Genomic DNA, 12,790 nt, shown 5'->3' on the forward strand with positions numbered 1-12,790 from the left:
TTGGCTTTCGTGGAGCGGAATCCAAACTGTATCCAGTACAGTCAGGTACGATCATAAGGGTACGCTTTAAGCTGTGTTGCACTCACAGAGACTGAGCGATAATGCGGCACAGCAGCTTTACCAGCGCATCTAACTTGGACAGAACTGGACAGCCAGCTGGTCCAGTTAACCTTGAATGATATGAGCAGTTGCAGTCCAAACGTTAAAAGAGCCGAGCACAGAAATAATATAGTTTCGAATGTCACTTAATTTTTAAAGAGAATGAAACAATATTCGGGAAAACTGCAGCACTGCCGCACGCTTCTTAGGTGACCACACGGAAAGCATAAAATGATCTCGTCTCACCTAACATAGAATTACAATTACAAACAAGAGTGATGAAAATTTCTCGCATAAACAAAGAGTAATTCTTCTGAGCGAGATACGTGTGATGCAAAAGCGTAGCCCAGGGATTTCGTCGTATTGTTCAGAACTGAAGCAACTGCAGGTATTAATTACAATCAGTCGTCTGATAATCTCTTAGCTTCTTCCTTATCCAAATCTGAGCAATATATTTCAGTTCTGGAACTGTCATCTGCTAAGCTGATAACGAGTCGATCAACAACAGAATCCGTGAACCCACCCAGCTGCCACATTTACTGCACTTCTTCCACGATGTGTCGCTCGGTAGTGACGTGTGGAAAAGCTGCATGCGTTAGTTCCAGTACGTCAGGCAGGTTAGCAGTCTTGTTATTTCTCGCGAAAAATCCCGTAACTTGGCTTCGGATCAGTTCCATTGGGTTCATATCGTAATGGCACAGCGGAATATGTAAAAATGCAGCATTTGTATGCTCAATGCCGTGAAAATTAATGTTTCTCATATTTTACGACACTTTTCACTCTGGTTCGAATGAGACTACATCTGTGGTACAAAACAATAATCTAAATACAGAGTATTTGGTTTTTCATTTTTGACCTACAAAATTAAACTGTTGTGTTTTCTTAATTTGAGCTACTTCTGTCAACAATCTTTCATAAATATCGACAGCGAAGAATTCACATTTGAAATAAAAACATGCACTTCGCGTCCAGTATTTAATTAGAAACAAGACGACAAGCATTATTCATAAAAATGACGATGAATTTTACAATTACATAATGTAGTTACTTCAAATTGAAGAAAAAACTGATGACCAAGGCGGAACTTGAATCACCGTGTCATGAACTGCACCAAACAGTTAATCTACTAAGGTACCGATTCCGCTACACTTCCAGTGTATAGGTACACCTCAACTGTATCAAATTCCATCGCTCGGGAAACTTTAAAGCCTACTTTTTATGTAAATTTATTAACAACATTAATAACAATCTGTTTCTTGGCACTTTTTAACCGTGTCGCACACGCATGTTTCACTACGGAACAGGAAGCAGCCTCACCCCTTTTCATACTGTGTATTAACAGCACGACAATCGGAGCAAAACAGTACAGAGACTGTGACCGTACACGATTTGTAAAGTAAAACCTACATAGCTAAACCGTGAGTAAGAAAGACGTTGATGGTTGTGAATACATTACAATATCTTAAAGTTTCATTTAACATAAATTAGCAATAGGATATCTAATTGATATGTACTTCCAAGAGCGTAAGGACACCAGTGTGCGCGTGTTACGGCTTCTGACCTATCATAGCTTTTGTGTTTGCTTACATCAGGTTTCTTCTTAATGATGAGCAGAGCATAGAGCCGCTGTAACTAGGAATGACAGGGAAAATGTGTGCCGACAGAGACTGCGTCTATCTAAACTGGACGAAAATTTTATATCCTGTTAGTCTACAGTACCCATAGAGCAGGTAGTGAATTACGGACCTGAGGTGCCACTGAGTAACTGTGTGAAAACTCCGACAGAAAAACTGTCAGATAGATATCTTTGAGTGACTGAACATTTGTAGGCCTAGAAATATAAGGTATTTCGAAAATATTTCGCTGATTTCAAAGAATATATCTTGTACATGAATAAAGGCGGTGGCTTGGGATGAATATTAACGTAAGAATCAAAACAGAACCTTTAACGTAGCGCTGTAGTTGAGTTCATACATCCTGTGGTTGTCGACAGCGATCTCCTACACGCAGTTACCTCGCTCCCTCGTTCTTTACACGATGTGAGTTCGATATCAATACACAGCACCAAAAAGAGTTTTACCTTCCCTATTTCAACGCGTTCAATCGAGTTATAAATGTGTGGCGCGATTTTTTATGAGAATACGGTACTGGACCTTCTCCCTTTCAGCTCAAAGCATTCGACTATGGGACCAGAAGTTTCAAGACACTGGCTGTTTATGTAACTCCACAGGTCGCCCGGTGTGCTCGCTCACGACTAAGAGATATTTCAACAGAGCTTTGCCTAGTAAGTCTACAGTTTGTCACACTAATGTTTATGTTTCAAACAACACAGGACTCAGTTGTTACAAGCACTCAACGACGGTGGAAAACAATAATGTGCTGAGTGTTGTGAATTCCTTCTGGGCATGGAAATGAAGGATAATAATTTCATTAAAAAAATGGCTCTGAGCACTATCGGACTTAACTTCTGAGGACATCAGTCCCCTAGAACTTAGTACTTTAACCTAAATAACCCAAGGACATCACACACATCCATGCCACAGGCAGGATTCGAACCTGCGACCGTAGCGGTCGCGCGGTTCCAGACTGTAGCGCCTAGAACCACTCGGCCACTCCGGCCGGCAATTTCATTTCACATTTAGCGTTCAGTGATGACACTAACAAGGAGGCCATCCAGCAACGGGATTTTTGTATTTATTTTTTTATTTTTTACGGTACATTAAGTTCAGACTCAAACATCAATGGCCCAAAGCTGTTCGATGCAACTCTCAAAAATTGACTTTGAAGTATTCCGAGTAACCTTATTTACAAACATTATGTTGGTTTTCAGAACTGGCCGCGTGATTGAGTCAATAATGTTCAAGAATGACGGGTTATCAATGGATCGCTGCTTCATATCTCGCTATGGTCTATTCTATATGTGCTATTTTTTCATTTGATTTCGAATATCTATATCGTTTACATTTAAAATTCATAAAATATATGCTAATTAACGCATATGTATTCAACAATTTTTATAATAATGCATATCTTCTTCTTTCTAATTACACTCCTGGGAATGGAAAAAAGAACACATTGACACCGGTGTGTCAGACCCACCATACTTGCTCCGGACACTGCGTGAGGGCTGTACAAGCAATGATCACACGCACGGCACAGCGGACACACCAGGAACCGCGGTGTTGGCCGTCGAATGGCGCTAGCTGCGCAGCATTTGTGCACCGCCGCCGTCAGTGTCAGCCAGTTTGCCGTGGCATACGGAGCTCCATCGCAGTCTTTAACACTGGTAGCATGCCGCGACAGCGTGGACATGAACCGTATGTGCAGTTGACGGACTTTGAGCGAGGGCGTATAGTGGGCATGCGGGAGGCCGGGTGGACGTACCGTCGAATTGCTCAACACGTGGGGCGTGAGGTCTCCACAGTACATCGATGTTGTCGCCAGTGGTCGGCGGAAGGTGCACGTGCCCGTCGACCTGGGACCGGACCGCAGCGACGCACGGATGCACGTCAAGACCGTAGGATCCTACGCAGTGCCGTAAAGGACCCCACCGCCACTTCCCAGAAAATTAGGGACACTGTTGCCCTGGGGTATCGGCGAGGACCATTCGCAACCGTCTCCATGAAGCTGGGCTACGGTCCCGCACACCGTTAGGCCGTCTTCCGCTCACGCCCCAACATCGTGCAGCCCGCCTCCAGTGGTGTCGCGACAGGCGTGAATGGAGGGACGAATGGAGACGTGTCGTCTTGAGCGATGAGAGTCGCTTCTGCCTTGGTGTCAATGATGGTCGTATGCGTTTTTGGCGCCGTGCAGGTGAGCGCCACAATCAGGACTGCATACGACCGAGGCACACAGGGCCAACACCCGGCATCATGGTGTGGGGAGCGATCTCCTACACTGGCCGTACACCTCTGGTGATCGTCGAGGGGACACTGAATAGTGCACGGTACATCCAAACCGTCATCGAACCCATCGTTTTACCATTCCTAGACCGGCAAGGGAACTTGCTGTTCCAACAGGACAATGCACGTCCGCATGTATCCCGTGCCACCCAACGTGCTCTAGAAGGTGTAAGTCAACTACCCTGGCCAGCAAGATCTCCGGATCTGTCCCCCATTGAGCATGTTTGGGACTGGATGAAGCGTCGTCTCACTCGGTCTGCACGTCCAGCACGAACGCTGGTCCAACTAAGGCGCCAGGTAGAAATGGCATGGCAAGCCGTTCCACAGGACTACATCCAGCATCTCTACGATCGTCTCCATGGGAGAATAGCAGCGTGCATTGCTGCGAAAGGTGGATATACACTGTACTAGTGCCGACATTGTGCATGCTCTGTTGCCTGTGTCTATGTGCCTGTGGTTCTGTCAGTGTGATCACGTGATGTATCTGACCCCAGGAATGTGTCAATAAAGTTTCCCCTTCCTGGGACAATGAATTCACGGTGTTCTTATTTCAATTTCCAGGAGTGTACATATCACACGCAAAATTCCAGTTTTTATTGGGACTATAAATTCTTAATTATCGGCATTTTATGAGACTGTCAATAAATTCGTATTTTTTTTAATTTGAACAATCTTTATTGAAATGAACCAACGGCTTTGCTGCAGTGGTAACACCAGTTCCCTCCGAGCATCGAAGCTAATCGCTGTCGGGCTTGGCTAGCACTCAGATAGGTGACCATTCGCGTCTGCCGAGCGTTGATAGCAAGTGGAGTGTACTCAGCCCGTGTGAGGATAATTGAGGAGCTACTTGACTGGGAAGCAGCGGCTCCGGTCACGAAAACTGACAAAGGCCGGAAGAGCAGCGTGCTCACCACATGGCCCTCCATATCCACACCCACTGACGCCTATCGGCTGACGATAACGTGGCGGTCGGTCGGCACCGTTGGAGCTTTAGAGGCTTGCTCTGACGGAGAGAGTATTGAAATAAAACGTTCGTGCGGTTTTTCTTGTCAGTTCTAGAGCTGTTCAGCCGCCTAGTGCAAGTCTTTTATTTGACGACACTTCGGCGATTTGCTCGTCGATAATTGTGACTGTAAACTACACACCTAATCCCGAGAGGAGAAAAATCCCTAACCCGGCCAGGATTCGAAATCGGGGTCCTACAATCGACAACCAGCAACGCTAACCAGAAGGAGACAAGCTGGTGTCACACTCTTTATTGATCATCTTTTATAAAATATGGACAATTAAGAGTTTACATTTTCAATGTGTACAATATGTAATAGAAACAAGAAGTTCAAAATTTCTTAATAAGTGAGGATCAGATTCGGCTAATTAGCATATACGAGGGCAACTATTTATTCACAACCGATACAAAAGAGTTACATGTTTGCACCTGTTACTGTCCTTGAAAGTAGTCACCAGCGTTGTGTAGAACCTGTTGCCAGCGATGTGGAAGTCGTAGTATACCTTTAGCAGAGCGTGTTCTGTTGATGGTGCGAATGGAGCGAACTGAAGTTATGGTGACTCTCGTGTACGACTGTGATGGTGTTATCCTAACGCATTACGTTCCTCCACGGCAGACCGTCAGTGGGCAGTATTACTGTTCGTTTTCAGAGCATCACCTGCGACCAGCTTTGCGGAAGAAACGGCGACACTTTCTCCGCTACCCACCCATCACTTTCAACGACAATGCGCGGGCGCATACAGCGCAGGCTGTGGCTGCTCTGTTCGGTCCATGGGATTGGGAAGTACTGTACCGTCCACCATACTCCTCGGACTTGAGTCCTTGTGACTTTGATTAGAATCCGAAGATGAAGGAACCACTTCGTGGCATTCGCTTCAGAACTCCTCCAGAGATTCGACAGGCAGTAGACCGCACCATTCGCACCATCAACAGAACAGGCTCTGTTAACGGTACACTACGCCTTCGACATCGATGGCAAGAGGTTCTACACAACGCTGGTGACTACTTTCAAGGACACTAACAGGTGCAAACATGTAACTCTTTTTATGTCGGTTGTGAATAAATAGTTGTCTCTATTTAAGTTCCAACCCTCCTATTTGAGGAATTCTATATTTAAACTGTGAAAGGTATTCGAACTGAAGGAAAAAAAACAAAACGAAAAAAGATGACAGATTCGAACCTGATCACCCAGTTGTTATACCAAGACGCTACCGAGTGAGCCATGCAGCACGTCGCGAAAATGAACTTATCTTCAGTGGCTTATATATCCTCTGAAATCTTCAAAGTAGATTTTCTCGAGTATTTCTGAGAGTTGCATGTAACAGCTTTAAGCCATTACTATTTGAGTTTTGAACTTCACGTGCCATAAATACAAAAAAATACAAGAATCCGACTGATGGGAGATGTTCTTGTAAGATACATTCAAACGGGAACTGGACCACCAGTTTTTTCCCGCTTTTTCGGAAGAGTAATCACGTACCTGGAAATGATGAAGATTTGGTTTTCTCCGTAATTGCGAGAACGTACCGAAAATTCCATTTTTGAACACAATGGAGCACCACTACACAGATATCAGAATGTAACAGCGTTTAGGTTCGTTTATAAATAAGTCTTCTGCTATCGAAATTTTTTCGATGTTCAAAGTGTACAGCAAGTTATGTGTGATGTTTAGTGTGTGTGAGACTCAGCACAAGTGGAGCATAAAGTCAACGAATTGAAGCAGACTCCCACACATCAAAAACATCACACAGAAATAGCATAATACACACAAAAAACGCAGTTGAAAATGGGAATCATTTTCGGAAATAAAGTAAATCGCGACTTGGAAACAGAAGTAAAAAAATGGTTCAAATGGCTCTGAGCACTATGGGACTTAACATCTGTGGTCATCAGTCTCTTAGAACTTAGAACTACTTAAACCTAACTAACCTAAGGACATCACACACATCAATGCCCGAGGCAGGATTCGAACCCGTGACCGTAGCAGTCGCGCGGGTAACAGAAGAATTATTTATAAACAACCCTATTGATTTTACAGTCGCAGGCTTTAAAAACCATTTCTAAAAGATCAGATCAGAGTAACAACGTTTCTTAACCGTGATCTGCCTCAACGATCAGTCGGTCGTATGTAGTGTACGGATATCGGGTTTCACTGTTGGCCTCTACGGTCGCTTTATTTCACGGTGTGTGGGCTTCTTGTGCGTTATGGAAGACTCTGCCTATGCGCCTTCCCTTCCAAATATTTTGGGATGAATTTCTACGCAGAATAGCAACAAAAATGAATGCAGTATCTCCAGACTATCGCCCACAGGGAGCTAACATTTGCAAAAGTTAAACGAAAACTTTGTTCGAAAACTCATTGTAAAAATCACCTCAAGATTTTATGTATATGCACGTAAAAAATACTCCCTTGTACATTCTGATGGTTCTTTTTAAAATAAAAATGTTTTTCGTCTTTTCCATTCTTCTTCTTTCTTCTAGTGTCACGCACTTGCTGTTATGTTCTCTTGTGCACTGCTTTCATGTTCAGTGATAGTTATTTGATCTCTCCACCCGTTTCTTGATCTATATACTGATCTTTTCCCTGTTGGTCGACAGTTAATTCTAATTTTACGCATCCTATTTTCATTCATGCTCGTGACACGTTTCTTCATTTATTCCTTTACTCTTGGATCTGTTCATTTACGGTCTCAAGCCCTCGTTCTTGTCTTCATTCATGTAGAACACACAATCTTGTGAAATCAGATGAGTCTTTTAGAAAAGTCTTGTAATAATGGTGAAGGGAGACAAATGTAGATGCAGCAGCGGCAACAGCAGTAACCGTAATAATCTGCATGATGATTGTGTTACTATTTGCTTGTTAATAGTGGTAGTAATAGCTACTGCCGATAGAAAATATGGTCTGTTGAAGTGGACTATAATAAAGATTAGTTTTTAACAGAAATTTCAAACGGTTCAAAAAGCTCTGAGCACTTTGGGACTTAACAGCTGACATCATCAGTCTTCTAGAACTTAGAACTACTTAAACCTAACTAAGCAAAGGACATCACACACATCCATGCCCGAGGCAGGATTCGAACCTGCGACCGTAGAAGCAGCGCGGTTCCGGACTGAAGCGCCTAGAACTGCTCGGTCACAACGGTCGGCTAATATAAAGGCATCGTGATAATGTGTATTCTGCATTTAAAAAGCCTTGTCAACCTACCAGATGGTCATAATTAAACTGCAACTACTCACAGACGCCCAAAGTGGACCGTAATTATCCTATGGCAGCGAAACTTGATAAATATGCTAAAGCGTTAATGTGTAACTGATTTACTCTGGAAAAAACACACTGAGATCCAACGTAGACTATAATTATCGTATGGCAGCGAAACTTGGTAGATATACTAAAGCGTTAATGTGGAACGTATCTACTCCGGAAAAAAATTATTTCCACTTGCTGCCACTACGTGCAAAGCTGGCAAAGAACAGAACATCATCGACGTCTTCGGTCCTCATATTGAACAAGCTGTTCTATATAAATTTCCTCCATTCACAGCGACTGTGTTGCCAAAACTGGAACTATGTTTCTTCAGCGTAAGTCGGTTCCGGAAATAACGCAGTGGAACATCTACTAAGTTTCGCTTGCGTACGATACTTACAGCCCACCTCTGACCTCTGCGGGTAGCTGTACACTGAATATAGCCGCCGCGTACTTTAATACGGATTAGACATGAAAATGCAACATGACAAAGTGGGCAGGACTGTGCAAGTGGAACCTACTGCCCCCTGCTGAAGAGGAAGACATTCCCCGTGCTGGTGACGGCGGCGTTGCTGTTGTGGAGGGATTCGTCCTGCCGCAGCTGCGCCAGCAGGCGGTACGTCTTGATGTGGCTGCGGCCTTCCACCGAGTCCTGCAGTGCGGCGTTCAGTGTCGGGTAGTTGGGGTTCACGGGCAGCCACGTCACGTCCGCCGTGCTGAAGCCTGCGCACAGAAGCCAAGCATATGCCACCGCAGCCTCGCACTTCAGCACACGTACTGTAGTCTAAAACTGAAAGAAGCTCTTTCACTGTGAAAAATAGATACCACTCTTTCCGTTTGCATTTCTGTATCCTGAGAGCTGCAACTATTTCTTTGCAATTGCAATAATATCGATTTCGAAGCCACAATATTATATTTTTTAGACATCTAGGCATCTAGATTTTAATACCAATTCAGCTTTTCTGACTGAAAAGCAATATTTTTGTGATTTTTAGTGATTTGGATTTCAATACGATAAAAAATGCTGTACCGCCCACTACTTGTTTTATAACTAACAGTCAATACTTGAAAAATGCATTTTAGCAATTTTATTTATATATACACTCCTGGAAATTGAAATAAGAACACCGTGAATTCATTGGCCCAGGAAGGGGAAACTTTATTGACACATTCCTGGGGTCAGATACATCACATGATCACACTGACAGAACCACAGGCACATAGACACAGGCAACAGAGCATGCACAATGTCGGCACTAGTACAGTGTATATCCACCTTTGGCAGCAATGCAGGCTGCTATTCTCCCATGGAGACGATCGTAGAGATGCTGGATGTAGTCCTGTGGAACGACTTGCCATGCCATTTCCACCTGGCGCCTCAGTTGGACCAACGTTCGTGTTGGACGTGCAGACCGCATGAGAGGACGCTTCATCCAGTCCCAAACATGCTCAATGGGGGACAGATCCGGAGATCTTGCTGGCCAAGGTAGTTGACTTACACTTTCTAGAGCACGTTGGGTGGCACAGGATACATGCGGACGTGCATTGTCCTGTTGGAACAGCAAGTTCCCTTGCCGGTCTAGAAATGGTAGAACGATGGGTTCGATGACGGTTTGGATGTACCGTGCACTATTCAGTGTCCCCTCGACGATCACCAGAGGTGTACCGCCAGTGTAGGAGATCGCTCCCCACACCATGATGCCGGGTGTTGGCCCTGTGTGCCTCGGTCGTATGCAATCCTGATTGTGGCGCTCACCTGCAAGGCGCAAACACGCATACGACCATCATTGGCACCAAGGCAGAAGCGACTCTCATCGCTCAAGACGACACGTCTCCATTCGTCCCTCCATTCACGCCTGTCACGACACCACTGGAGGCGGGCTGCACGATGTTGGGGCGTGAGCGGAAGACGGCCTAACGGTGTGCGGGACCGTAGCCCAGCTTCATGGAGACGGTTGCGAATGGTCCTCGGAGATACCCCAGGAGCAACAGTGTCCCTAATTTGCTGGGAAGTGGCGGTGCGGTCCCCTACGGCACTGCGTAGGATCCTACGGTCTTGGCGTGCATGTGCGTCGCTGCAGTCCAGTCCCAGGTCGACGGGCACGTGCACCTTCCGCCGACCACTGGCGACAACATCGATGTACTGTGGAGACCTCACGCCCCACGTGTTGAGCAATTCGGCGATACGTCCACCCGGCCTCCCGCATGTCCACTATATGCCCTCGCTCAAAGTCCGTCAACTGCACATACGGTTCACGTCCACGCTGTCGCGGCATTCTACCAGTGTTAAAGACTGCGATGGAGCTCCGTATGCCACGGCAAACTGGCTGACACTGACGGCGGCGGTGCCCAAATGCTGCGCAGCTAGCGCCATTCGACGGCCAACATCGCGGTACCTTGTGTGTCCGCTGTGCCGTGCATGTGATCATTGCTTGTACAGCCCTCTCGCAGTGTCCGGAGCAAGTATGGTGGGTCTGACACACCGGTGTCAATGTGTTCTTTTTTCCATTTCCAGGAGTGTATTTCATATACCATTTCAATACATAATATTATGAAGTTTACGAGGTGCGACAATAACGTAATGAGATGTGGGAACTCTGCAGACTTGCGTAGGCACAATATCTTTGAACTTGGTCAATAAGCTGCTTCTAGTCGAAGCAGCACATCGATGCAACTGCTCAGTCGTGAGTTGTGCTGTAATAAGTTAACACGTGTTCTTGTGTCTCTCGTGACGGAAATGGAACCGCATAATATTGCACAACGGTGTGCCATTTCTTTTTGTGTTAAATTGGGTGAAAATGCGACGACTACTTACGGTAAGCTTCAGAAGGCTTTTTGTCAAGAGCTCAAGTTTTTCGTTGGCATAAAATGTTTAGCGAAGGCAGAACGAATGTTGAAGATGAAGACCGCAGTGGACGACCATCAACCTCACAGGCAGGTGTCAACTTGGCCAGGGTGCATGAACTTGTACGGTCTGATCGAAGATTATCCCTGAAAATGATTGCAGAAGAACTGGACATCAATCGAGAAATGGTTCGTCTAATAATAACTGAAGATCTTGGTATGAGAAAGATTTGTGCAAAAATGTCTCACACCACAACAGCGAGAAACACGGAAAAATGTGGCAGCCGATCTGTTAGAGCAAACGGAAACCAATCCAGTATTGTTGAGCCGTGTTATCACTGGCGATGGAAGTTGTTTTTTTTTCCGGTACGAGTCAGAGACGAAACGCCAAAGTTCGTAATGGTCCTCAAGGGGATCACTCAGACCAAAAAAAAACTCGCATGTGTGCTTCTTTTTTTCCAAAGGGCCCGCCTCCGGTAGCAGAGTAGTCAGCGCGACAGAATGTCAATCCTAAAGGCCCGGGTTCGATTCCCGGCTGGGTCGGAGATTTTCTCCGCTCAGGGACTGGGTGTTGTGTTGACCTAGTCATCGTCATTTCACGCCCATCGACGCGCAAGTCGCCGAAGTGGCGTCAAATCGAAAGACTAGTACCCGGCTAACGGTCAACCCGACGGGAGGCCATAGTCACACGACATTTTTTTGATTGCAAGGGACTTGTTCATAAAGAGAGGGTGTCTCCTGGACAAACAATTTACCAATCTTACTACAAAGAAATCTTAGAAAGACTTCCTAAAAGAGTTCTTCGTGTCTGTCCCATCATTGCTGATAATTGGATTCTGTATCATGATAATGCGCCACCCCATACTGCTCTGTCAGTACAGCAATTTGTAACCTCAAAACAAATTGCAGTATTATCACAGCCACCTTAGTCACCAGATATCGCTCTGTGCGACTTTTTTCTGTTTGCAAGAGTCAAAACGGCGTTCAAGGGACACCATTTTCAAACAACACAAGATGTCAATAAAGCTGTGACGAGGGTCTTGGAGGATATTACAAAAGATGAGTTCCAGAAATGTTACCATCAATGGCAGAAGCGCTGGAAGAAAATGTGTGAAATCAGAAGGGAACTACTTTGAAGGAGACAACACTAAACTTGACTTAAACAGTAAGCAACATTTTTTTCACATCTCATTACTTTATTGTCGCACCTCGTATAATTCGATACTAGTGTTTCCACTTTTGGCGTAAAAATCTGATGGATCACAAAATATTGTATTACCACCGCATATTAATTTCAGCGTAGTAAAACAGCCCATGTAATCCATAGCCAAAAACAGGAAATGCCTCATTTATCTCAGGGTGAAGTATCTATCAGATACTGAAAATAAGGACTGGATATACGACCTGATACTCGAAAAATGATATTCAGTTACACCTCTGAAACAAAAATAACTGTGTATGAGAGGAAGGCTTTGTACCATTCGACGAGCTTGTTATGGAGGTATTAGAGAACAAAATCTACACACATTATTTTTCTCGTGTAATCAACATGCTGAGAAATGACAAAACGTTAGGTTCGTTGATGAGCCTAAGGATTCACTTTCTGAACAGTCACCGTCGTACCTAGAAAATTTGAGTGGTGTTATATTTTCACGTTTCTATCACAATATAACCTCTGCACATGCTGAAAAAGTA

At 44.8% G+C, this 12,790-nt stretch overlaps 1 protein-coding gene across 1 annotated transcript in view; it reads right to left on the bottom strand.

The window, feature by feature from the left end:
• Positions 1-12,790, bottom strand: part of LOC126340110 (uncharacterized) — a 353,496-nt gene that overhangs the window by 133,247 nt on the left and 207,459 nt on the right. The window contains exon 18 of the mRNA XM_050001681.1: positions 8,773-8,974. Coding sequence (XP_049857638.1) covers positions 8,773-8,974 — 202 coding nt within the window. The remainder of the gene's footprint in view (positions 1-8,772; positions 8,975-12,790) is intronic.

The sequence above is a fragment of the Schistocerca gregaria genome, chromosome 1, assembly GCF_023897955.1.
Source record: "Schistocerca gregaria isolate iqSchGreg1 chromosome 1, iqSchGreg1.2, whole genome shotgun sequence".
Taxonomy (NCBI): Eukaryota; Metazoa; Arthropoda; class Insecta; order Orthoptera; family Acrididae; genus Schistocerca; species Schistocerca gregaria.